The sequence below is a fragment of the Pogoniulus pusillus genome, chromosome 6, assembly GCF_015220805.1.
Source record: "Pogoniulus pusillus isolate bPogPus1 chromosome 6, bPogPus1.pri, whole genome shotgun sequence".
In the NCBI taxonomy this organism is placed as follows: domain Eukaryota; kingdom Metazoa; phylum Chordata; class Aves; order Piciformes; family Lybiidae; genus Pogoniulus; species Pogoniulus pusillus.
The window spans coordinates 17,369,202-17,397,094 of record NC_087269.1 but is presented as its reverse complement, the minus strand read 5'-3'; the positions used below and the strand labels follow the sequence as shown (position 1 = coordinate 17,397,094).

Genomic DNA, 27,893 nt, shown 5'->3' with positions numbered 1-27,893 from the left:
GAATCATAGAATTAGAGTATCTTTTTACTTTTGCAGATATCTGTAGCAATGGATCATGTACAAACCAGCTTCCCTCTACAGCAGTTACTTTCACTATCATGTGGTTCTTAGATTTAGTTCTCCTTTACAGACTCCATCATGTTGTTTCTTTATCAATATTCCTAAGTACTACCAGAACCCTATCTGAATGGCAGAGCATTAAGCAGCTTTCTAGGAAAGGAGTTTGTAATGAAAGAATGGGTGAGGCTGGGAAAGAATACCCTACTGGAATGCTAGTACAGCAGAATTAGTTACAATCTTTTCACCTTTAGCTTTTCTCACATGTACAAACAAATAATTTAAAAAGTGAAGTTGTGGCCTCTGATTCCTGTTTTACATGTAGCTTTGCAATATTGCAGCACATGTTATACTAAGAGTCACTAAACCAAGTAACTTGCAACAAAATTTAACTAAAGACAGACTGGTTTATAATTACATAAAGAGTATATCAATTAAATTGTAGTATTAATTTGTTTACAAAACAATGGGTTTCATTATTCACTCCAACATTAGAGCAAATGACTAAAGCTTTAATTTTCACACATTTACATGTGACTAGATAATTGCACACAAAGAAGGTGATTTAGTCTCTTAATCTATATAGCTTTACAAATTTTAATTGCTTTTTAATTATAAAAATCACTAATGTACCAAGTGTCTGTAATTGGTGTGACTGTTTGAGTGTTATCCACCCCCCCAGCTCTTAAGAAATCACCCAGACTAGACTCAGTTGAGCTGGAAGTTAAGGAAACGAAGCTATATTTACAGCTTACCACAATATACAGTATTATAATATATACAGCTATATATAGAAATGTACAAGTTAAAAAGTAATACAGAAACACAACACCCCTCTCAGAAACCAGAGGCCCCAGGAGGGGCTCCCAACCACCCTTCCACCTTCTTTCCACCCCTCTACCTTATCCCAGACTTTGCCTTATGTGCAAGGTGAGTTTGGAGGATCGGCCAGGGGGGTTAGTTAAAGCAGAAGGATTAGTTACACAGAAAGCAAGCCAGGGAGAAAAGTACAGGCACCCAGAGACACACAGCGACTGTGTTATCTATATTTATGGTCTTGTTTTCATACATCTCAGCAAGACTATGAGTGAAGTAAATCACCACTGTTTCCTTTTTGCAGCCTATAATCTAATTCTTCTGACCAAAATATTCCAGCTAGTCTCAAACTAGCACAAAATTGAATTCTCACAGACTTTAATAACAAAACTTTTCCTTACCTTATCAAGCTCTGGATCTTGAAAAGGAAATTTGCTTATAATTATTTTATACTCTTCTTCATTTGCTACAGGAATAGGGCTGTAGTTGTCTGCTTCAAAAATATCCCTGGTGAATTAATTAGCAAAGTGGAAAAAAATACAAGACACATAACTTAGTTATGGTATTCTCCAGTGTCAAAACACATAAATTAATAGAATTTTACTACCACATTTAGGTATGCAGCTTTGAAAGGTTATGAGCTGCAATCATCATAATTTCAGACAACAACATGTTGTTTAGATTAATTTGAAAGTATCCTGTATATGCCTTTTACTGTACCTAATAAGAGGAAAAAAAAAGCTGAAAACATTTTGATATGCATGACTCAAAGCACAATACAGCAAACAAACTTAAGATCAACTACTCCAGTGTAAACCATAGGGTCCTTATTAATTATGTTAGCCTACACTTCGCCTATCATAAAGCAGATAGAGTGTCTCAGGTACAGCTACATATAGTCAATAGAAAAGATTCACAGGATTTCAAATAGGCATATGATCACAGGGTTATCTAAATACTCTCTGGACCTTTCTGCTAGCCAAATGCCTATACTAAAAGTCTAGAAAGCTTGAGAATCTTCAGTCCTCTGCAGTACACAAATTCTCTGCTATACAATATAATGTGTTTTATTGTAAAAAAAAAATCTCTGCACATTTAGACATCACACTTTGTCTGCAGACAGGTTTTGGAGTACAGTCTGAGGCTGCTGTATTCTTTGGCTTACAATTTAATCCAATGATTCCAAGGAATAAGTGGAAACCAACCTACATTAAAAAAACATGAAGAACTGGCAATGCCAGTGGTCTATCAGGGAAATACACATATTAGCCAAATGTAAACATTAAGATAAGCTAAATTAGAAACCTAAACCCCTGTTGCAATAGCCTAGAATTATTAAGATCCTAATGAAGGAAAACAGATGCTTCTTTCCTGTGTGTTTCTCCTGTAATGTCCCTTTGGGGAATTTCCTTTCCCCCATTAAATACAGAAGCAGTACTGGATGGCTCTCTTCCTAAACATTAGTTGCATTTAACAAGCCCTAGCAGAAATTCACACACAATGCAGAGTTAATAAATTCTTCCAGAACTACAGCTCTATCAAAAAACCCTGAAGTTAGAAAAAAAAAAAAAAAGTGATAGCTGCAATACAAAAGGCACAATTATTTTGAAATACTAACCTGAACAATCCAGACCACTTTTTAAGAAGTGTTTCATTGTATTGGTCTCTTATCTCAAATAAAAGATCAAATAGTCGGTTCACAGGAAAACCATAGCCCTAAGATATAAAAAGTAAAAGAGTGGTTAACTCAAAAACTAGTACACATCAGTTCAGAACTCTGAGTTGAGTCCTGTTATTCCATCTTGTAAACCAATGAAAACAACTACACTACTTTAAACACATCACAATTTAAAAATTGCACATTAAATTCTTATCAAATGTTTTACCCTATGATTTTAGTTTTCAGTAAGAAATCTGTTCCATCTCTCTATAATATTTTAACTTGTGGTTTACTCCTATAACTAATCTTTTTTATCAGTTTGTTAAACGTTGCAAGAATAGTCGCCAACAACATCCACTTGACCTTTCAGCTAGAGAGCTAATGACAACTGGAATTGGTGGCCAGCGCCAGAACGAGAGGACACAGCCTCAGGCTGCGCCAGGGGAGATTTAAGCTCGAGGTGAGGAGAAAGTTCTTCACTGAGAGAGTCATTGGACACTGGAATGGGCTGCCTGGGGAGGTGGTGGAGTTGCCGTCCCTGGAGCTGTTCAAGGCAGGATTGGACGTGGCACTTGGTGCCATGGTCTAGCCTTGAGCTCTGTGGTAAAGGGTTGGACTTGATGATCTGTGAGGTCTCTTGCAACCCTGATAATACTGTGATACTGTGTGTGATATTCCTGCTTCAGAAGGCATTTATAAGAGAAAAAAAACATATACAAAGATAATATTAATTTTGGACAGATAGAATAGAATAGAATCAACCAGGTTGGAAGAGACCTCCAAGATAATCCAGTCCAACCTAGCACCCAGCCCTAGCCAGTCAACTAGATCATGGCACTTAGTGCCCCATCCAGGCTTTTCTTGAACACCTCGAGGGACAGTGACTCCACCACCTCCCTGAGCAGCCCACTCCAATGGCAAATCAGTCTCTCTGTGAAGAACTTCCTCTTAGCTGTAGGATATCTGGACAGCCCAGAATGCATACATTAAGTTGATAGTACCGAAAAGGAGGAACCAACACAAGACATACACACACACATATTAAATAATTTTTTGGTGTAATTTTGTTCTCGATTCATATATAAGAAAACCCAAAACATTGCATTTCTGCACCTAAAGGAAAAAAAGACTCTAGGAATTTCAGTTAAACTACTAATAGAGTATGTACCTGCAAAGTATCAGCAAATACTACAATGAGATTCTTCAGTTCCAGAACAAGGTCGGGATCGCTGCAATACGACTGAAAGTAAGAAATTCTGGGTTTGTTTAAAGTATTTAAAATATGAGAGATACATTTTCAAAGAATATTAGCACAAAAGGTGAAACTCTCCAGCGTCATTACTTCACCTCACTACTAAACAACAACTTAGCCTCACTGATCTTCACTTAGTCCAGTCACTTAAGTACTTAAGTATTTCTTAAATTTTTGAATGAGCTATGAGTAATATATAAATAATGAGATTCAATAAATATCAGTACATTGTAGTGGGATTCAACATCAGAAAAATATATTTATTTCATTGAAACATAAGCACACATCAAAATGCTTTGTGAAATCAACACTGGAGAGGTTTCCTAGGATGCTCTTCTGGATGCTAAGCAGAGATTTAACAAGTGCTAACTATGCCACCTCAGGCAGTTTCCAAGTTGTACAGAGAAAACAATATCAATTATTTTCTAAGTATGTTCAAAATACAAATCTGATGGTAAAAAGTCAAGACACTAAATTATTTACTCTACTAAATGTCAGATTGTTAGAAGTATGGACTTTTACAACTAAGGCTTTCACCTCTGCCTCACTATTTGCAGTGTTGGATTTTCTTTTTTTATATATTTACATTATTTTAAGGCATGATAAGATCATAGAATTGGTTAGAGACTATATACCCTGATTCACTTTAATATTTGCTCTTGACATGCTTTAATAAAATAAGAGTTTGGGTCACAATACCTCATAAGAAAACATACACTTACTAAGTATTAGTCTGTGCTAGGATGATCTTAGAAATAGATTTTGATAGAATGGATTTTCACAGAAGTGATGCAATTGGAGAAGAAATAGCAATCAGCTCCATGACAAGACACTGAAGAGTTCTTTAAACACTATTATTTTTACTCCTTAAATTACCACATTCTTATGTAGATATATACATCCATATGCAGACAATTACAAAGTGTTTAGTTTAAAAAATGTAACATCTCATGTATCAGCAAAGGTCCAATGATAAAACGACAGTTGAGACCTGAACTTTTTTCCTTAGTATATACAAAACACAAATTATTCTTTGAATTAAAGATCAGTTGCAATAAAAATAACATTCATAAAGGATCTGCTTCTAGTAAACATTAAAAAGCAAAAGATAACATTTTATTTTTGCCTGATAGTAAAAGTTATACTAATAATAAACTCTGAAGCAATTTACTATCAGTCAGACTGCATGAACAACAGTGTTCTGTTGGCTTTCACTAGGGATGAGAAATAGAATGCAGCTATTTAGCATCATTGCAACTAAGTCAGAAATGCAACTTTAGGAGACACACTTTGAATATATAGAAATACTCAACTGATACAGATTTTTTCTATACATTTACTTCAGCCCTAACATATTACTACTACGGTTTTGAAGAGATAGCTCCAAGGGTTTTGCTGGTGTTTATTTTGGAAACACTGCATTTGGAATGATAACTAGGAACTATTTCCTGGTGGTACTTTCAGTGCTGAACTATTCAATCTGATCTAATGAAGAGGTCAGTTGAGACTAATGAGGAAGGATTGCAATAATAACAGCAGATTAACTCTGCATATTCTAAACTGCTGGACTAAGAGAAGGTTTGGAAGACCCAGTGAGTTGTAAATCAGAGGAGGATTATGCAAATAGCCCATGGCTGAGGATCACAGCCTAATACTGTTGGGAAAAACAAAAGCTTGGCAGGCTGCCTCCCAAATCTAAGCAATTTTTAATCACAAGGAAAAGAAAACATGAGAGAGGTTAATTTTTCACTTTGTTAATATCCCAGATCCAAATACTCAGAGTTCTGAAGTCAGAGGACTTAAACTGCAATACTAGTAAAACTTCTGACTTACTGAATGTGTTCTAAGAACAGCAATGATCTTGGAAAGGGCCATGTTCCACAGTTCATCGGTATATGTTCTAGTTACCAGTCCCTGGGTTACATGTAAAATGTGGTCTTCTACTACAAAGAAGCTAAAAAGAAAGTAATATTTAGATTATTAAGTTCCTTTCTAATATAAAAGGAAATTCTACCCTTTCACACACAAGCACAGTCAAACTCTTTTCCACTCATGCGGTGAGACTATGGTAAGTTTGCTGTTGTTTTACCCAGCATAAAGCTAAAATATGAACAGTTTATTTCACGATGGCTGGAGCCCAGGCTGCTGGAGAGTCTGTGTGGGGCACTGTACTGCTAGGATCTGAATACTCTTCCCCACTCAGATCCAGCAACAACCAGTCACATGATTTGTGCAGAAACTGAATCTTGTAGAAGAAAGATTTTGGGCCACAGAATAACACCAAGAATCAATATAGTAAAACTGAAATAAATTCTTGCTTAGAAAACTTACCCTACAATTTGACTGAAGTATCTTCTATAGCCTTCTACTGTTTCATGCTTGCAGTGAAAAAAGAAAACAAGTTTAGGAATAAAAACACCAGTATCAGCCACAACCCAAGTAATACAAAACCAGAACTATTGGTTACCATGCTTGATTGTGGCTGCAGAACTAATCTTGCTTGTTTCCTTCTTTGTTTTCTGTAGTAATTTTCAAATATTTCTCCATCACCCTGAAACAAGACAGAAGTAGTTAAAACAGGAATATTGTTTCAGTATGAAACAAACATTTCTTAAATTAATGACAGAAATCTCTTAAACTAAACCACATACTTTTTATTCCACATGTAGTCCTCTAGCTGACATCAGCAAAGTTTTGCATGTAAGAAATATGCAGAAATTACTTTTTTAAAGTAGCCTACAGAATATACTGTAAATAAAAATTTTGTTCATGTGTCTACATTTTGTCAAACAATATTATGTCTTTGAAGCCATATTTATGTGTTTAATCCATGGTTTTCAGAGTATATTAATATTTATAGACAGGATGCATTACCTATTAGTCTATGACTGAAACTAATTTTCTCTAGGTTATTTATAAACTAACTGCATTATAGAGTTAAGTTACAAACATGTTTTTGTGATATATGATAAATCTGAATACTGACTGCACTAGCTTTGCCTGAGTTAAAAAACACATGAAATTTTATTCAATATTTGCTTATTCTCCTAGGAATTCAAAAATATAATGACTGTGGATTTGGACTTTTCCCACATCATGGTCTGCAAAAATACAATACCCTCTGTGCCTAGTAATTAAACTGTGAGGAATTCAAGTGGCATCCTATTCATCTCATTTAGATGATCATTCAGTAGAAACCATCTGTCCATTTGAAATCAGTGCTACATTGACTCATCTACCTACTGAACGCAATGCAATCTGCATGCAAGCAGAATAAAGTAGCTTAGCATTTTTAAGGTTTGTTTTAACTTCATGAGCTTCTTATCAGGCCAGTGCTATTCAGAATTCCATTACTTAGGCTTCAAAAGAAAAAAATCTTCAAATTATGACAAAGATTGTGTGTTACAAAGCCAGTATTACTTAACTAACTCCTTTATAAGATACAACAAAGAAAGTTTAAATTTATTAACTCCATAATGATATTTCATCATAGTTAGAAATATTGCTAACCTAATGAAATCTAGAAGTGAAAGAGACTTGGCCTAAAAACAAATAAATCCCCTTGAAACTGACATAGAATTTTACTAGAACACCTTCTGCTGCCACAGAACTTTATGCACTGTGTTCTACTTCATATTAACACGTACTGATCAGACATATTAACCATTCACCTCCAGCTGAAATGTCTGATGTAGTTTTCAGATGCACGAAGGCAATACTGAATTCTACTTCAAATGTCAAAGCTCTACTCGGTCCTGACACAGGCTTATCAAATAAAAAAGTGTAACTCTTCTTCCCAAATCCACATAAAAATGGATAAGTAAAATATCTCACAAGATTGTTTATAGACCATGTTATCTCATGCAGTCAAGATCAGCAATTCAGGTATAATACCTATTTTATAGAGATGTTCTATAGCAATGAGCAGAATACAGGAACAACTTTCACTTACTGAACAAGCTAAGGAGAGGCAAGATAAAACACACCCTTGCACTAGTATTCTGATTTCCACAAAATTCATACTGAATGTTCCTATGTTTTGTAATATTGGTCATATCCCCTCAAATATCTGGGTAACATGGAACACCTGGGGAAACCACCATAGTGCTGATACTGCTGCTGAGGCAGATATGTGTATTTTACACCTATTCTTAAGAATGCTTATTGTAATCAATGTCCTGCTGCATGTCCTTCATTTGTAGATAGAATAAAGTATGCAGGCATGTTCTCAGTATCCAGTCTTAGCTGGTTCATCCGGAACTACCACTACTAGAAGGAATATGTCTGATTACTTGGCAACTATTAAAAGTATGATAAATATGAAAATGAACATTCAAATTCAAAAAGGAAAATATCTTTTTGAGATCACCTTAATACATACCAAAACTGAGTAGATGTGCAAACACCTATAGACTGGAGAAAAGTCTACAAGATCTTGGGCAGTTAAAACCTGAAAAAGAAAAGTATATAAAACATTAAAAGTATCTAATCTGATGAACGTGATACATTACCAATAGAAATAGTGCACCTAGTAAGAACCCAAAAATGAATGGGTTCTATCACAAGAGAGTAAAATAATAACTCCACTCTCCTCTCCCTTTGTGCTACCCTAATAGGTTTTATTTGTGTTACAAGAACAGACTCATTTCATTGTGTTTTCAGAGCACCAGACTTAAAGGTCTAAATACTCTTTGCTTTATTCATTTCATGAATACTAAGTACTGGATAGCTGAAAGAGTTCTAACACAAGCTGAAATCTTCAATACAGAAGATCTTGCTTTAGCACTTGCAGAATATTCCACTAGGCTGTATATCATTTATAGTGGGCAAGTAATGTATCACATAAATTGCAAATGAATTCCAGAATAATTACAAATTCTATCCAATTGAATGTCCCCAAACAAGATGTTAAAGGTATCATTGCTACAACTAATATTTTGGCAGTAATTTTTCCCCCTAAAATGCTGATCCAGACTTCAGCATTGAAGGTGCTCTTTGGTTCTTCCTAACTAATGTTGATCTTCCACAGACAGTGTATTGCAAGCTTTGTTCAATAAAACTACAAACTTCCCTTTAAGTAAGGTGTAGTGATTTAGAATAAAGTTACCTCTTCTTCATGTTCATCATCTTCTTCAAACGTTCGCTTTAATGTCATTTCATTTTTGGATTCCAAAATTCTGCTTCGACCCAGATGCACGTTCCGACTATAGTTTAAATTGTTCTGCTTCTGAAGAGTGGTACTAAAAGTTTTCTGCTGCTGTGCCTGTTTTAAGAGTAGCACCAATAAAGAGGACGCAAGACAAATTTCATCACTGATCAGTGCGTGCTATGACACGAAAAACAATATAACTGCAAATTAAGAGTGTCCAGTCTAAACTGCTGATTGTGCTTTTAATTGATTTAGGATGATAAATGAGTTTGATAGTTAATTTCAGCATAATTTTGCCCTAATCCACAGAATACAATTCTAATGGTAGGGGAAAAAAAACCTAACCAAAACAAAACATAGAACTTTACTGATTATAAATTGCAACCAGAGAATCAATATTTAAGTGAAATACATCTATCACAGAGCTTCCAGCTATTTATTTGCTTCAGTACAGCCTCAGTGACTAGTCAGCTGCAAAAGTTAAATGCACTATTGTTCTTGCTACTAGAAGCAATTGAAGAGAAAGCTAGCACAATATAATCTTGCAATTAAGTGTATCTATAATAATCAACACTGAAGAAGAGGAGACTTAAAGGGGACTTTATTGCTCTCTACAATTACATAAAAGGAAGTTGTAGGCAGGCAGGAAATCAGGCTCCTCTCCCAGGTAACTAGTGACAAGACAAGTCTGAAGCTGTACCAGGGGAGGTTTAAGTTGCATATTACGAAGCACTTCCTCATAGAAAGGGTGATTAGGCACTGGAATGGACTATCCAAGGAGGTGGATTCACTATCCCTGGAGGTCTTTAAGAAAAGATTGGATGTGGCACTTGGCGGCCTGGTTTAGCCAGTGTTGGGTCATGGGCTGGACTTGATGATCTCAGCGTCTTCTCCAGCCTCAATGATTCTGTGATTTTACCAAAACCGTAGATGGCAAAGTGGCAACCCAGTCTGAACTCTGCTCAGCAAAATGTCAAATGAAAATTCACTTGCTCTCTCAATAATTTTTTTAAGCATTAATTGTTCAAAGCCTGCCAAGTACCAGTGCTTTGAAGTAGCATAGGCAAGGGCTCCATTTGTCCTGGTTTCCTCCTGGCTCTCACCTCAGTGCTCTCTATTTGTAACACTTTAGAAATAACTAGGCAGTTATCTCAAGAATTTTTTTAGTCTTACTCAATACTTGCCATCAGGTCAGATACGCTGCTCTTTGTTTTTGGTGTTATAGCTGCTGAGTTACAGACTGTCTAGTTGACTACTCAAGGTATTTAATATTTTTTTGCAAATTGAGATACACAGTATTTCTCCTTCATTTCCCAGGGAAACTCTTTCTTGTCTAGGATACAGACACAACTTTGGAAAGAAATTGCACTAGTAGCATGGCTGGGCTGTCGTGCTGTTGTCTGCCATATTCACAGTCACCTAACAGCATGGAGTCTTTGTGGCAATAAACAGGGCAACTTTACCTTAATGTTGTCCAAATCTGGAAGAGCTGTAGCCCAGAGCAAAAGCTGCCGACTCAGCATGGCACATGGAATGTTCTGGAAACACCCACTGCACGTGATCCCTCCCTGGAGGTGTTCACGGCTGGATGGGAAGAGGCCTTGAGCAACCTGGGCTAAGTGGGAGATATCCTTGCCTGTAGCAGGGGATTGGAGCTGGCTGATCTTTTAAGGTCCCTTCCAAGCCCAATTGATTTGATGAGTCTGTGATGGGCTGAGCTGTGCTGCACTCACTGCTAGTCATCATAATGCTACTTCCTCTGTTATCCAGAGACTACTACAATTGACAACTTTATATCCAGGAGAAGAAACTACCTGACATGCTAGCAAGCATTTCACAGCTCTCCATCTTTACTCAAAGGTCTATAATCCTTAGACAAATACTTTCTGCTTTCTGCTAACCTGAGAATATTGACACTGATATTTTCAATAGATAAGAGGACTGAACGCCTCCTGTTAGGTTGGCTTACCTGCTTCATAGCAGTCTCCCCAATCCTGTCAGAATGCTTTCGAATACTCTCTAAGAAATCCTTGAGATCTGACATGGATATTTCTTTTATTTCTTCACGCAGCTTTGGAAGATTTTCTATCATTATCTGGCAAAAGCGATATTGGCTAACTCTAGGAAGATACAGATTTTCTAGCTGTTCCATTGTTTTTAAAGCAGAATAGTATCTACAAAGAGATGAAAATAAAATTATGCAGCTTCTTATAAAATTTTAATACAATACTTTATCAAGTATAGGATATCCATATCATGCACACAATCATTATACATCTAGTGAAATTACTTTATTCTTAGAAAAACTAAGAAACAAGAGGTCATCAATGCAATTACGTAGTCTGAGGTGGAAAAAAAATCAGTGAACTTTCACTCAAGTCCAAATTTTAAGTAAGCTCCTATGGTATTAGCTGTTCTTGTTGACAGCCTCCTAACACCACATGGAACATCCTGCAGTAGAGAAATTAATACCACATGGAGGTGACTTGGACCTGAGTCAGGCCTGATCCTGAAGTCAATATCCTTCTGTATTTAATTTTGAAATGTCACATAAGGACCTAAGGCAGAATGCTTCCAATTTTTTTTTCACTTTATTGAAAAAATGAAACAAAACAAGTGGGCAAATTCTGAGACAGATACATAAACTATGAAGGCAACAACCACCACATGATCAACAAATCTGCGATGCCAACAACGTTTTAAAGAGGTGACAGAAACAGGTTAAAGATGAATAGGACAGTAATTAATTTAGATGTGACAGTAACTTTCTTTTATGTGGTATTCTTACCAGACATTCAGACCAGGAGGCTGTTGGAAAAGCATATTTAGTTTGGTCTATTAGAACAGAACAAGATGAACTGATGCCTTCTATCTTGGTCTTGAACAGGGAAAGTAGAAAATTTGAGATCAGATCAAGTTAACTTAGTGTCAAACCTTTCTTCCCACAAATACAGAGCAGTATCTTTAGCCCATTTTTAGCTTTTCATATTATAACCTCAATTAGTTTGTCTTCCTAAAAGTCCTATACAATCAGTACTGGATATTTACCATTCATTTTGAAAAGGAAAAGCTAAATATGAGTAAAGTGCTTTTGAATGTTCAAGAAAACCTGGAAAATTCTTTTGTTCATGGGTATTGCTTTGTAGATAGAGAAATACTTTCAAAAGGAAATACAATTCAAGCAGCTGTCTTCCCTTCTGTACACAAGCAATACTAAATTATGAATATTATAGTAATAGATTCTTGTTGATTCTGAAATAAATTTTAATTTTCTAAATCAAGGCATTTCTAAGCTAACAAATGCAGCATAGCTGGAGGATGGGAAAGATCTTGTCTTTTATTCCAGAATACAACAGCTTTCAGGACACTGCAAATAGAGAGGTTTCAAGTGTAAATTAGGAGCTTTTGTTTATTATATACTTGGTTTATATAAAATATACATAAGGCAGCAGGAATGTTGCAGATAAGAAGGAGTCCAGGGGTTTTATGTGTGGGGGTTTTGTTTTTTTAAATAATAACTGACCAAGAGTACCACATGGTGAGACTTCTGGGGAATAAAACCATAATAGCATCAGAATTGTATAAAAGGTTTTTATTTAAATTATACAGAGCAGCTTATCAGAACACTGTTAGTTCATCTGGAAGGTTTTTGACTGCTGTCTCCAAGATCAGAATTAACATAATCCATTTAAAATCCATTCTATAGTTTCTAACTAATTACACACACACACATATATACATGGAGCTCAGGATCTTGCCCTTTTAACATCTGTTCTGATAAAGCACTGAAGTCTTATTATTTTGGAGGTCATCTGCAGGTCAGAATTTAAACTAAAAAGTTTTGCATATCATTTAATGGATTGATGTATTTGTATATTTTGGTGTAAAAACATTCAACTTATTAAGGTCGATGACAAAGATTTTGACAACAGTATTATTCGTTTCCATCGTATATTACCAATCATACAAGGTAATGGTTGTTCATTTGTCTATAACTTAGTTAAGTAGTATATTCAGTGTTATTCTTTTCACATAAATACAGAAGTCCTCTGCCCATCCTTTTAAACTAATCTTGTAAGATTATGACCCAAATACAAAATTTATAATACAAGTTTTGAAATCAAAGACACAAGTTTGAAACACCAATAAGTGTCGTAAAAGACTGTCCAGAACTGATCTATCTTGTCACCGGAACCACAAAACAAAACGATGAGATGGGTTTTACTAACCTCTCTAAACAATAAAAATGGAACCCTCTAAAACTGTAAAGATGCAGGATCCCTAGAAAATTAATATTGGTGGTCCCTAGAAGATTAATATTGGTGGTTTGCACAACCTTATTCTAAAATTGAGCTGTTATTTTACAAGATGTCCCTCCTCACACGAAGTTGTCAGTGTGTACTAGAATTTAAAACATCAACACACAAAAAATACAGAAGAAAAAAAATTAAACTGACCATTACTTAAGCGTATACAAAGTATTAAGTTATGTTTCAAATGGCAGAGTGAACTTTTAAGATGGTTATCAGCAATATGTCATTTGGAGGCAGTTTGGAGAAACACCATAATTTACTGAAAAAGCCTCATCAGGCTAAACTAGAGCAGTCAAGAAGCTGCACAGAACAGGAGCAAGAATGTGAATTTTACTGAGAATCAAGGATTTGCACACAAGCTTTTTAAGCAAACAAACATCTAGTCACATGTCAGAATTTCCTGCTGAAAAAGCAGGAGAAAAGAGAATAACCGTAAAATTCTCCATTTCATTAAGTAATTAAACTTAATTTACAAAGAAAAAATGGTAGTGTTCTCCAACTTTTGTTCTTCCCTCAGAGGCAAACACTGTGTATTTCTGTTTACTGCATCACCATTAAGTAAATATGAAAATCTTCTTGTATTCCACCAGGCAAATTTAGGGGAATTCATTAGAATTTTTCAATAATACTGTAAAAAAAGTCACATACACACAGATCTTAAAGATGATATACTGAAATTGCAATTGAAGCTCAACAACTATTTTTTTTTTTTTGCTTGTAAATTCAGCTGGCTTAACAGTTCCAAGCCTAATATGGTGGAAGAGTTTAAAATGCAATTTTAGCAGTTGCCTCAAAGGACCAAAAACTGAGATCTGGGCAATACGGACTCTGAAACTTGTGCAAAGAGAGTCAAAAGTTTAGTATTTCTGAAAATCAGATTGAACAGTCATAATGATGCAGCAGGAGATTTTTTTTTCAAACAGAAGTTATCACACAAATAGGGTTGTGAGAATGGTGATAAAGCAAGCAGTTGACAGTTCAGTATCAAATACATAGTTTGAAGATGTTTTTTCCCCAGATCCACAGTACCTCTGGGAAGTATTGATTTGCAGCTGGTAAAATCCAGCGCTTCATTTTGATGTGGTTCAAAGACAATAGAGAAAACTAAAATCATCTCTTCAAAAGGTTTTATCTCTTCCAATATCTTTACATACAGACATGGGATATAAAGGACAAACCGCATCTTTTATGCCTTAAGGTTTATTTGCATGACTGGAAGGTTTAAGCAGTGAAAGGGTGCATGACTGCTTCAGTAAGACTTAGTAACCTAAATAACTAATCAACTCTGTCTTTCCCACAGTTTGGAAGAAAGCTTATAGTAATGTCAGGAAACAAACCCAAGTCTTTCAGAGCAAAAAGCTCACTCAGTTTATACTCTTTCTTTAGCCCTTCTCACAGTAGAGTCCAGAAGATTCATCAAAAGCCTTGATTTATTTAGTTTTGTTGTATGGCAGGTTTGGGGGGTTTGGTAATACTTACTGTAGAATAAGACTTGCAAAAAGACCGACTTCAACAATTCCCACTTAGACCACAATCACTCGAAGCAGCTGGGAACTTTCTCCCAGAGATACATATCAAAGTTCAAACTCACAGGCCATGGTAACAGAACTGTATAAAAATGTATGATTGTCTTAAAATTAAAGATCTAGGTAGTCCAGTCTAAATGCATAGCCCTCTCTAGGTGTTTTGGAGACCAGAAGAGAAACCACGCCTCTCCCTTGTGCTTCCACTGCTAAGACTTTAAATCCTCCATAACTCTTTCCAGCCAATTGTGTATGCTTAAAGCAGATTCCACAGTTACTTCCTCTCACAAATACAGTTCTTGTCAACTTGTGTTATGCATGGCTCAAAAGACAGATAAATAGGATACAGAGCCTTTCACCTCTAGGTCATCAGTTCAAACATAGCCCATAGTCGTATGGACCAAAAATTGCTGCAAATAAATGGCTTTTTTGAGTTCCTCAGTAAACATTCATTCCATCTGCACATGCACCGTATGTATGCCAGACTCAAAATGCTGCACTATCTTAAAATGCATCTGCCACAGAGAAAAGGAAACAGAATTTCAACCTTTATCCTAAACCAACTGTCCTATAAAAATATGGAATATCTGTACTTTCATATTCTCTTCCTTTAAACATTAGAAAATGTCCCAGTATTAATCACAGTGCAGAAATGTAAGACAATGGAATAATGAAAATATATTCTAAAAGACCGCAAACAGAGAAAGTCAAATGAAAACTTTGCTGGAATCACAAACCTCAGTGGAAATTAATGAGGAAAAAAACAATTTTGCCTAAAATAAACATTCCTCATTGCTGTGTTAAGACAGGGATCGTGAATTCTCCTGTCTGACTTTTCTAGGAAAGCTTCCTAGCAAAACTTAGAAAGGTCAGTTTTGAAATTCTTTTATCTGCACACATCAGTTATCAGGTCTTCAAACTGATGCTATGGATGTCTTTGCTATTGCTCAATCACTCAGTGATAAAGGTCAAGATGCACTCACTTTTTGGATTTGTCTGCTAAGGCACAAGGAAACTACCATTTGAATTATTTGCAAATTCAAAAGTATAGCCCCATCTAGCCTGTGTTATAGGAAATTGTAAGTTACAGGCAAAGTAGGAACTGTAGCATAACTAATGAAAGATATCTGAGCTGCAACAGTAGCCTACAGCAGTCTAAAACCTGCACTCCATGCAATTTCAAGGTATGGTACATCAAAGCTATGGCATCTCTCTTCCCCTTTAGATCTTTTTATGATATGACAATGATGAGCCCAAGCTCCTCAACTCAGTATATGTTGTTTTGATTATTAGGACTTCCTGTTTGGCAGCTCCTTCTACTAGAAAATTATCAGGTCTGAATCTCTTAAATAATACAAATTTAGTTTTAGATTTATAGAGTATTGAAGATTTCTCAGAACACACATCAACCATCAAAACTTGCCAAAACTACTGAAGAACATAGAGACAATACGCTAAAAAGCCATCTGCAATTTTTATCTTGCCTAAGTGACTTCTCAATTATGACTTTATGCAGTTCTAAAACTGGGATATTGCTTATCTTACCTGACAAAGTAAATGAATTGCAGAATACAGATCTTTATCCCAGTGTTTCCTTATTTTCAACATACCAAATACAACACACTCTACAGACCACCTTGCAGAAGGAAGCAGTGCAATTCAGAAAGCACACCCTTGCAGTCTGCTTTCTGATCAAAGTACTAAGTGCACTGAACTGTTTATGTGTTTCTGCTGAGCTGCTCCAAGACCACTGCAACAATATGCTGCCAGCTACTCAAAGCAGATGACAAACCAGTGCCCTGTTCAGAGGAAATAGTGTATAGTTGTCACGCTAGTAAGATCTACCATAGTGGTTCACATCTAGCAAGTTATGATTGTAGTATGAGACTTTACAGTGCCATAGCTGTAAGGTTATCCTTAGAGCTCTCCCATTTCTATAGAGGACCTCCCAGACAACATGTGTGCACAGGTATGACATAGCATATATACCACTGTTGCTGATACATCTGACTTGCTCAACACTGATTGATCTGATGGGTACAGTAGATCTGATGCAATTTGGACATGTTTGCACACAGGCTTTAGAGCCAATTAACTCATACACAGTGGCAGCTGAGGATTTTCAGATGACTCAGCAGTATGGCAGGAGGCATTGGCTACCCAGACAGCAGAAATCCAGACAAATGGCCCAAAAGTAAATCTAGATTACACAGTAGCCCTGTAGACACCTGACTTCGCACAACTAGCTCCACACAGAAACCGTCAGGTCCAGACAGACTTGTTAGCAGGAGCTGGCTACGGTAACGTCAAGTGCACAAAGAGGCAACTGACAACGATCACAAATCTCTCAAAGGAAGACAAAGAGCAATTGGTGTGACTGAGGCAGTATGAAAACAGGCAGGAGTGAAGGTGACAGTGATGCTGTAGCAATCAGGAAGACAAAAATAGCAGCAATGGTATTCTTGGGGTGGGTGTCCACGAGATGCACAACAGCACTAGCCGCAGTGGGAAAGGATAACAGCTACAGGAAAGGGCAGAGGCAGTTAAACTGTAATGGAGAGAGAACTGGGATACCGGGGTTACAGCTGCAGTGAGTGGCTCTCTGAAAGTCTGGAAATCAAAGACACAACAGAGGAAGGAGCAACTGGTAATGTACCAGTTATAAACCATTACTCTGTAATTTCTTTCATTATGGTTTTGATTACTTTTTTTAACAAGTCAGTTTGCCATGAAAGGCAAACAAACCATAACACACTCTCTGCACTTCGTTCTCACAGTCCCATGCACACAAAAAAATAGTACAGAAATACAAGATAGATCAAAAGCAAAATATATGGAGTGAAATGTTCTTTTTTCTTGGCTTATGAATTTTATTTAAATATATCATAATATATCATATAATAATATATCATAATATATTAATTGAGGATGCATGTACCCTGAAAGATCTTTACTCCCTGTGGCTCTTACGTTTGCTTCTCAAATTGGTTTGTGCATTAAAAAACAATACACTTCTTCACATTTAAAAATCATAATTTCATTGAGTGTCGTGCTTATTTGAGTAAACATTATTTTTCGTGGCAATCACTAGGCTCATTGAAGTTCTTATATTTAATATAAAGTTCACTTGCAGTGACATTCTTGAAAGACAGACAAGGTTTTATGAAAAGACAGGTACATGTAAAGGACTTAAAATACATAGGTGTTTTCACTGCTGTTTGCTATTCTATCAATTTACTTACAAGTGTTACATTTTACTCATAGAAATAAGTTTACTCACCTTTTTACTTTCATCTGTTCTTTTAGTTTGCTGTACATTTCCAGCACTGCATAAAAACAAGCAGATTAACCCATGGATCTTACTGTGGCTTTAGTTAATAAAAGAGGAAAATATATACTGTAAAGGACAAAATAAACTATAGGAAAAGATAGGCTAAATTTATATTATTTAATTCTTACTGTAACATCAATGTGCTAAAACTAGAAAAAAACATTCAAGAATGCAACTAAGAAAGAAAAAATAACTAAAGTCATAATAGCTTTTAAAAGAGAAAGAATTAATATTAAATGAAGCACTAGATACTATATATATCAATCACATCCATTCACCTAGTACATACTATAACTTTATCTGCCTTACCAGTCTATGACTTGTCTCCATTAAACAGCAACAGTACCACCTACTGTACCCATAACAACAAGACTTCACCAAGCAAAATTCTCAATCTCTTTTATGCCAATTGCATGAACAGGACCAAACCCTTACTGACTTATGTGCAATCCTAAAGCATCACCTTTTTGAAAAACTGTCTTAGAGCTCCTATTTTCTATAAGTAAAAAAAAAAAATCCTCTAATGGCATAGAGCTACAAACACAATGTTGAAACAGAATCATCAGTGCTTTCCCTAGAATCCCAACAGCAATAAACACCCTCTTAAGAAACAAATTGTTTAGTATATTAAAAATATTACTTCATTTAAAGCTGTATGTGGCTACATTGTCTGCACGATTTACATCTGTCCCATTATCTTCTCACAAACTGCCGTAACTGCTCCACATCAAATACTGTAAAAGACATGGAACTTTCATGTTGACATCTTTTTTAAAGCCATCCATTTTTTTGTTAAATGGGATGTTACAGGACCACAAGTTGAAAAACAAAATTTGTTTTCCATTTTGGCTACTGTGACTTACTTTTTTTTTTTATTTGCCATCATATTTAGCTATAGGTCACTCACCTGGAAGACACAACTGTAGTTTTTCCACAACTGTTGTAATATTCTGTTGCTGAATTCTACATCGGATGATTTCCTCTGTTTGAGCTATCACCTTAGAGATTGAAGAAAAAAAAACAAACAAAAGGAAAACCACAATTACATTCTGCAAATAAGTTTAATTTGTTACAAATACTTATAATGCCCATATAGGAAGCACCATTTTCTCACCTCTTTCCCAGCATCCTGAAGCCTTCGGTTGGTATCAGTAACTTGGACCTTAAAAATAATTTCACCTTTGTTAGACAAATATGCATATATTGCCCTGATGTGACTGCTCACCCTTGTAATCAGATCATGCTTCATGAGAAACTTAGAACAAAGAGATGCAAATTCAAATTAACTCTACAGCTTGAACTTGAACTTTTGATCGCAAAGGGTTTTTGTTAACTTCAATTACTTATGACAGTTCTTTCTAACAGATTCTGTGGCAAACTTATCAAATTTACTTGGGATTTTTGAACTTTCCTTGTTTCTGTAGGTCTGTCAAACAATTCAAATCATTGACCCAATTGACCACTGGTCCCTTTTTGATAACCTCAATGAGCTCTATGGGCCATTCATTGTCTGTAAGAAATGGTGATTGCATTTTATGGTAATTAAACATTCATACTTTGCTGAATGCAAACACTGGGTGGTTGATTAACATCAAACGTGGAAATCTCCAAACCACAGCAACATTTTAATGCTGCAGGTGCAGGCAAAGCTCGACCTCAGATTTTCCCACATAGTAAGTGACTCATTAGGTCATCATAATAAGGAAGCACATTCTAGTTTATTAAAAATCTCATTAATTTCTGAACAAAGATGCTCAATGACCTCATTGATGCTGTATTTGGTCTCTTGTTATCTGAATATCCTTTATATAATGCTCTTCTAATCATAACCTCTGGTGAACTATGCTCATTCTGTCTGGTGTGCATATTTTGCTCTCAAAAGTGTAAAGAGAGCTAAAAGGGATGGATCTCATAATTCACTATTCTGCATTGTGATTTGAGAGTAAATCTTAGTTCTCATTTAGAATGAAAATTACTAACTCCACCTACTCTTCTATTCACTACAAAGAAAATTTATTCTTCATGCGTAATTTCAGTGTTTTTATTTTTCTAATCAAGATTTAAGATTTTTCACATGATTAGATAAAGACCTATGTAAGAGATTACCATTTGTTGTCTTTGCCTTCCAAAATATCCTTTGCAAAGGGCAAATTAATTTTAATAATATTTTCCAAAAACATAAACTTAAAAAACAAAATCAGAATTAGACCTAATGAAATTGACAGCTTTGTGAATGTAAATTACTGGATCAGGCAATTCAGCTCTAGTCACAAACCCTAAATAACCCACTTCTTAAAAAAATGTTGCAAACATCAGAGAGTATGTGATAATCACTGAATTCTTATTCTTCAGTACAAGAGTCAAGCTCTTTCTTTTAAATCCAAAGACAATGACACATGAAACTCTAAAAAAGTCATTCCTTACCTTTAATTTTTCTGCACCAGCCCTAACTTTAAGAAGTTCTGTAATAGCATCCACAAAGCCCTGATGGTGAAAATTGCACATCTTTTCTATCTCTCTGTCATGGTTACGTATGCAGGCATCTAGTTTTTCCATAAACCTCTGATGTGCATTTGGTTGGTCATCATATACAGACCTGTTAAAAAGAAGTAATAATAGTAAAAAGTTAAAAATAGTATTCAAGGATCTTTATTGAAATCTCTGACTTTAAAAAAAATGAAAGCATGCAAATTTGACATTACAATGGCATCATTTGTAATCCACCTCACTGAAATCAGGATTAAAAGAAAGAGATGGCACAAAACCAAGGACTGAACCCAGCCCTTATGGCATTAATCCAGGTGCTTAACCAGTTACATCATGGTTGACCTGAGCCTCACTGGTCTGTTATTTATGCCCTGATGCTCAAACATGGCTAGGAAAGAATCAGTTTCTCCAACCACCTCAAATAGCATGGATCACTTTTCCATCAATGTCCACCCTTTGCTAAACATAAGAAGTGCAAACGTACATATTTGTTTTTCTGGTGTTTTTATTACCAGACTTAACCAACTAAACCAGGGCTGGATGCTTCCAGCCAGAAGGATTGGGACACTGCACAGCAGCAGCAAACCCTGCTGCTCTCTGACTCCTCCTGCCTGGGCTCAATGCCTCATAAAGCAAAGCCATAACGTTCACACGCCAAAGGCTGCTACTTCAACAGGATCTATCTCCCAGGAAAGGTGAAAATCAAGTATTTTGTTTAGTTTTAATAATTGTTTGAATAGCACACTTATAAACCTCAAGCAGAAAACACAACTCTGGAGAAAGTATCAGTTTAGCTTGTCAAGCTACAGCACAAATAGAAACAGAAAGCTGTACGGAAAAGTCCTCAAGCATAAGTGAGCAAAGGACATCAGGCAACTTAAAGCTTTGGGCTTTAGCAGAGGAAACAAGAAAAGAGGTAATACAGAAAACTGTACTGGAAATCAGAGGCATGGAGTCTCCCAAAAAAAGTAAAGCAAAGACAGTGCCAAAATTCAATAAATCAACAACAGCAAAACCAGGTAAATTTTGAAGTAGCTTTTCACATACCACAAGGGTGGCAACACAAGGCTGACATAGCCATACACACATAAACAAGAAGTGTTCAAGAAAATCAGGGTATTGACAATCTTTAAATCTTTGGGTTTTGTAGTCTCTAATTTATCTTCATAATTACAAAATTTTCTCCAGAAGTCCATAAGGAGAAGCTGCTGTAAAAAAAAATTTAAACTCTTAGGATTGGGAAAAAACAAAGCTGATGTTCCAATGATCTGCATGTTGCTTGTAGAAGTTCAGTCTTTGATTCAAGATCCAGGCAATAGTGAGCCAAAGCCTGTAAAACACTTGAGTAGAGAGAAAGCATTTCCCTTTCAGTCCTCTCAAAGAAGTATGATTGCCCATATTCTTCAAGATCTTCTTTTCTAAGTAGACTGAGTTCTGCCAAGATCTAGGGTCATCATCACCTGCTCAACAAGCCTATAGCAGAGTGTCTGACAAAAATCTGACCTTTCAAAGAAGAAAATGGTATAGTAGAGATTGAAAAGTCTCTTGCAAGTAGATTCTCCATCTTTTCTCAGTTTCCTTTGACCTTGGAAAATATACAGAGAAGCAACTGAAGTTAGAGAAATGAAATAGGTAACAAGCTGTCCCACATGTCAGAGGAAGAAAGGCAAACCCTGATAGCCTGCTTGCTACATGTATTTCCTCAGGGAAGTCTTTTAATAAAAGATAAAATTTTATAAAATAATCCTAGAATGTCCTCCTTTGGCTTATGGTAGGAAAATAAGGCTATGGTGCTGAAAGGTAGGATCTTTCCTCCAAAATGCACCGGGGGAAAAATGTAAAATTGTTCATTGATGAAGTGGTACACAAAGGGAAAAGTACCCCTAAACTTATCCACCACCATTTGAATTGATACTTGGAAGGAGCAAATATATGGCAGCCTCTCCTCCTGAGGTTCTTGTCATACTGCTTCAAGATTATCCAGGATGACTGAGGTTTAAAGAACTGTGATGGAAGATCATGAGTGACCCACACCTGCAGTGTGCAGCACCTTCACTCAAAATCTGGTGGTGGCTGGAGGCAAATGCAGTAACTTGGCCTGAGAAAAAAGAAAGGTGCAAGACACATAGCACTGAGTGAGCTCCCACTAGGCAATCTAATGTTCTGCAGCTGAAGGCATATGGGAAAGAATGTAAACCATAACACTGTTACCTGTAAAGGTATGAGACAAAGGTTCAACAACTGGCATAGTGCACCAAAATACACATTATGCACTGGTTATATGAGTAACTGAGTGCTGTTCTGTCTCTATAATAAAAGGGTTAAAGACATTGGAACCTGCAGAGAGAGCACAGGACAGTCACTTGTCTTCAGACTACCATTCCTGGAGAAGAAACAAAAAGATTAGGAGGACCAGAGGCATCAGTTAGTGCCTTCACAGATACCAGGCATCTATGAGCTTCCTCTGAATGAGTTGGAATCACCATCTATACTGCACTGGATGATAAAGCAGAAACACAAAAAAAAAGTTTAATTTATTGCTGCCTCCTGGAGCCTTTTAATTAAGAGTGGAAGGATTCTCCAGGTCTCCTCCCAATGTTCTCAAAGGGAAGTGAGAAAGGAATAGCATTATCACAAAGATAGAAAGCTTACAAGTACACATCTATCACTGCGTACTTGGAAACACTATGACAACTTGCAGCATTCACAGTTATAAAGTATATAGTTATACAGCTATTAAAATCAGGTTTTTTTCCCTTAACATTAAAGCTATTTATATTTCAATGTAATTATAATTAATAATAAGTGAAGTACTAATTTATAGTTTATAGGGGTATTTTAACAATGTTCAGGTTTAAATCATACAGGGAATATATGCTTAAAATCGAGGGGGAAGAAATTAATATTATGTAACCATCCCAATGCTCTGCCTTAACCACACAAGAATTTAGCTAGTTTATGTTCTGCATTGTACCATTTTCCACAGGAACACTAATACAATAGTGATTTGTGAGCTAACAATATTTTGGCCAGTAGTATAAATTCCATATTAATTACATATGTAGACAGCTCCATCTTGTGGGAACAATAACAAATAAACCCTCATTAGTGCTCCAGTGGAAAAAAACTCCTGACACAGAACTGCTTAACCTTCAAAGGCATAAATCAATGCAGTATTTAAAAGAAATTCACACTTTGTATCACAAGTGTCTGATCTAGGTGAGAAGTAGAGAAAAATAAATAAACGAGTTTCCTTAGGATGGTGTATTCTGAGATGACACTACACACCCCTATTTCAGAGGCTTCAGAAGTACTGGTCTTTTTTGAAAGTCTAAATATACACAGGAGAGACAGGCTATCTCAGGCCATGGCAGAAATTAGGCTCTTTCTCAGAAGTGCAAATACAACTGAGGCAACGCATGCCTGATTTACCTGTGATGGAGCATCATATAGCACAGTATGATTTATTTCTGATAATAAACCTTATTTTCCATATACAGATTTCAAAAATTACCTATATTTCTTTATTTAAAGAAATTGTTACCTCCTAGTAGTTATTTGAAGGTGTACACTTCAACAGATCATGGCACTGCAAGCAAACCTGATGGCAACTCTGCACTTTTCAGAGTTAAACTATCAGGCAAACAAGTCACCACACTGCAACATCTTGAGAGAGACATGGAATCCTGAAAGCATCCCATAGCTAATTATTTTATATCACTAGCCATGCTTAGCAGAATTTACAACACACACATGGAAATACCACACCAACACACACACACACGTATCTGCTAGTAAGAGAGTGAAGAAATGGTAACCCTTCCAGATACATCTCTTCAGGACTCTACCCTCCCACTCACTTCAAGCTGCTTCACAAACAGAAGTTGGAAGTGTCATAAAAAGGGATAAACACATCTAGATCATCAAGAGAAATTTTATGCATAATACTTAGATTTTTTCAATTTCTGTTTACATTTTTACACCCCTGAATTAAGAACTCCATGGATCCTCTTCAGCTTTGTGGGTCCCTGAAGTAGATGCTGGTGGTTTGAAAAACAGCACAAACCTGAAGTGAGCCAAACTGAAAGGCACAATCAGTTTGTAATGCAACTGCTTTCATTCTGCAATCTATCCAACTACAGGAACCTATGGACAACTCGTGGTTGATCACACCATGAAACTCAGAAGAGCAAGCTTTTCCTCAGTATAAGTCCTCAAATTGGAGGGGGAAAAATGAGGAGAAAATCACTGATGTTGGAGACAGATGTTTGTACTTGATTTCGGCACAACAGAAAAACCAAACAAACCCGCAATATACCATCCTAGTTTTCAATCTGGAATGAGAGAACATCAATTTGAGTGATGAGGCAGACATTAGTACTGCAAATCACTGACACAGCAGGTACTATTTTCAATCCTAATGGACAGGGCAGACAGGAGAGCCATGAAGAGCTTGTGCACAGCTAAAGGGTTTTTTTGGTAATGCGCAGCAAGTTTTTTGTCTGTGTTTCCCAGAACTCCATCTACAGACAGAGATACCTTGTTTTCCTGACTTATCCCAACAACTAAACATATATTAATACCAGTCCTGGTAAACACAAGATAGTGCAGAAAGTACTTGAAAGAAGAAAAAAATGAACTAGGCATAGTTAGAAACAGCTTAAACTAAAGTAGAAAGATGTCTCAGTCACTGGGTGTCTAAAGTGATATCTTTACCTTGATGTTTTCTTACCAGCTAGGCAGAAGGGAGAGAAACAATCATAAACAGGTTTGAACATGAGCCAGCAGTGTGCCCAGGTGGCCAAGAGAGCCAGTGGCATCCTGGCCTGCATCAGGAATGGTGTGGTCAGCAGAAGCAGGGAAGTCATTCTGCTCCTGTACTCTGCACTGGTTAGACCTCACCTTGAGTACTGTGCTCAGTTCTGGGGCCCCCAGTTTAGGAGGGACATCGAGGTGCTTGAGCATGTCCAGAGAAGGGTGACAAGGCTGGTGAGAGGCCTTGAGCACAAGCCCTACAAGGAGGGGCTGAGGGAGCTGGGATTGTTTAGCCTGGAGAAGAGGAGGCTCAGGGGTGACCTTATTGCTGTCTACAACTACCTGAGGGGTGGTTGTGGCCAGGAAGAGGTTGCTCTCTTCTCTCAGGTGGCCAGCGCCAGAATGAGAGGACACAGCCTCAGGCTGCGCCAGGGGAAATTTAGGCTTGAGGTGAGGAGAAAGTTCTTCACTGAGAGAGTCATTGGACACTGGAATGGGCTGCCCGGGGAGGTGGTGGAGTCGCCATCCCTGGAGCTGTTCAAGGCAGGATTGGACGTGGCACTTGGTGCCATGGTCTAGCCTTGAGAATTGTGGAAAAGGGTTGGACTTGATGATCTGTGAAGTCTCTTCCAACCTTGTTGATACTGTGATACTGTGAATTCAGATCTTAAGAAAAGTGAAGGAGAACTTTTCAGATAAGAAATCATTTTCCAGTTAAAGAAAACCAAACTAGGCTATTTTATACTATGAAAAGCCTCCCTAAGATTTTTATTTTTCCTCCAAACTGAAACACAATATAAAAATACCTATTTAATAGGGTCTTACTGTCAATTTGTGTATACATGCAAAAATGCATCGAAGCACTAGAGGGCACCATTCTATGCACAAAAATACCAGCCAATGAGGAAGCAAAAAGGCTCATCTCCAGAGAGCTAAAATTCCTTCAAGAGTCACAAAATCCTATCTGTCATGAACTGCACCTGAAACTCCACAAAATAATAATTATGTAAAAACAAACACACCAAAAAAAATCATCCTCAAGTGATCTGTTCCATTCTATAATGACAGCTCTGTACATACTCATTATTGCTCTAAATGACTCTTCACAACTGTACATTGCAGCTTCAAAAATACATTTCTGCTATCCTTTCATAGAAATGTTTTCTGTGCATGAAACCAGGATGCATGACATGAAATGCCTGACTGTAAAGAGCCTAAGAAAGGATGAGCACTTCACAAAGAAGAAAGGAAATAAAAAGTTATAGATCAAAAGAAATAATAAACTCCTAAATTAATGCAGTACACTGACTGGACTACTGGAAAGGTAGGCAAAGGAAATGCACACAGACTAGTAACTATACAAGTAGAGGAGACTAAAAATACTTTTTGAGAGCTAAGCAAATAGCTCAGATATGCTTCTTCCCTCCTCACCCCCAGTCTTCACATCTGTATCCCCCTCCCACTATTAAGTGAGAATAATCAGAAACCTGAATAGAACTTCCACTATAATCCACTTGGTGGGAGTTTAGCACTGTGATGGTTTGGGTGTTCCTTGCCCTGCCACACTTTAGAAATCACCCAGACTAGATTCAGCCAGCTCTGGAAATATGAATGAAGCTTATTATTTACAGCTGGCACAATATACAAGCAGATATTTACAGTTATATACAGAAGTATACAAAATAAAATGTCATACAGAAACACAACTCTCCTCCCAGAAACCTGACTCCCCAGGAGGGGCCCTCAGCTGCCCCTTCACCTTCCCCCTACCCCTCTCAACCTTACCCCAGTCCCAAAGAAGAATGGAGGTTCAGCCAGGGGATTAGGAAGCAAAGTGGATTAGTCCAAAATGGAGGGTGAGGTTAGAGAGTAAGATGTAACTCGGCCAGCAGACCAAGCAAGACCTAAGTGCCAAGTGTCTTATCTATGTTTTGACTTATATTTTTATACATCTCAGCAAGCCTATAAGGGAAGTAGACATCACTCTTGTTTTCATTTCACAGCCTATCATCTAGTCCTTCTCACCAAAACATTCTAGCTAGCTTCAAACTAGCACAAGCACAGAAAAGTGAATTGCAAAAGTAATCAGAATGACAACTAAAGTAATTTTGTTCCTTATAGTTCTGGCAATAATTGTAAGGTTTTAGTAGTAAGCAGAACTGTCCTGGCACTGCAGCCTCAGACAAAAATAAACTTGAACAGTTTACTAAAAATAAAGCTCTGTATTTTCATAAGAGAATAATGATCCAGAAGATAGTATGAATTCCAGGTTGGTGATAAGTAACTGTCAATTAAAGATCATTACTACAACAGTGTACTAGATAACAAACAAAAAATTAACAAATCCCTTTTAGGTTTGAAAAAAGCTATTATTTCTTGAAGGCTTTGAAGGTTGCTTTGTGTGTGTGTGTATGTTCGTATCTTTAAATGGATAATTATTTGATTCTTAATTGGAAAGTAGTTAAGTTTTCAGAGTTAACAATTCTTTTCCTAGGTTTATAATAACATGCTCTAACAGCAGCAAAGACAGATCATGTATTTTTAAAAATA

At 36.6% G+C, this 27,893-nt stretch overlaps 1 protein-coding gene across 2 annotated transcripts in view; it reads right to left on the bottom strand.

Annotated features, from left to right (window-relative positions):
- Positions 1-27,893, bottom strand: part of EXOC6 (exocyst complex component 6) — a 94,343-nt gene that overhangs the window by 52,622 nt on the left and 13,828 nt on the right. For both annotated transcript variants that reach the window (XM_064144695.1, XM_064144696.1), the window contains exons 2-14: positions 20,526-20,697; positions 19,216-19,263; positions 19,009-19,099; positions 18,051-18,096; positions 10,904-11,108; positions 8,893-9,048; positions 8,167-8,235; positions 6,253-6,336; positions 6,117-6,163; positions 5,619-5,739; positions 3,702-3,773; positions 2,492-2,589; positions 1,275-1,380 (exon numbers count right to left, since the gene is read on the bottom strand). In XM_064144695.1, the coding sequence (XP_064000765.1) occupies positions 1,275-1,380; positions 2,492-2,589; positions 3,702-3,773; positions 5,619-5,739; positions 6,117-6,163; positions 6,253-6,336; positions 8,167-8,235; positions 8,893-9,048; positions 10,904-11,108; positions 18,051-18,096; positions 19,009-19,099; positions 19,216-19,263; positions 20,526-20,697 (1,315 nt within the window). The remainder of the gene's footprint in view (positions 1-1,274; positions 1,381-2,491; positions 2,590-3,701; positions 3,774-5,618; positions 5,740-6,116; positions 6,164-6,252; positions 6,337-8,166; positions 8,236-8,892; positions 9,049-10,903; positions 11,109-18,050; positions 18,097-19,008; positions 19,100-19,215; positions 19,264-20,525; positions 20,698-27,893) is intronic.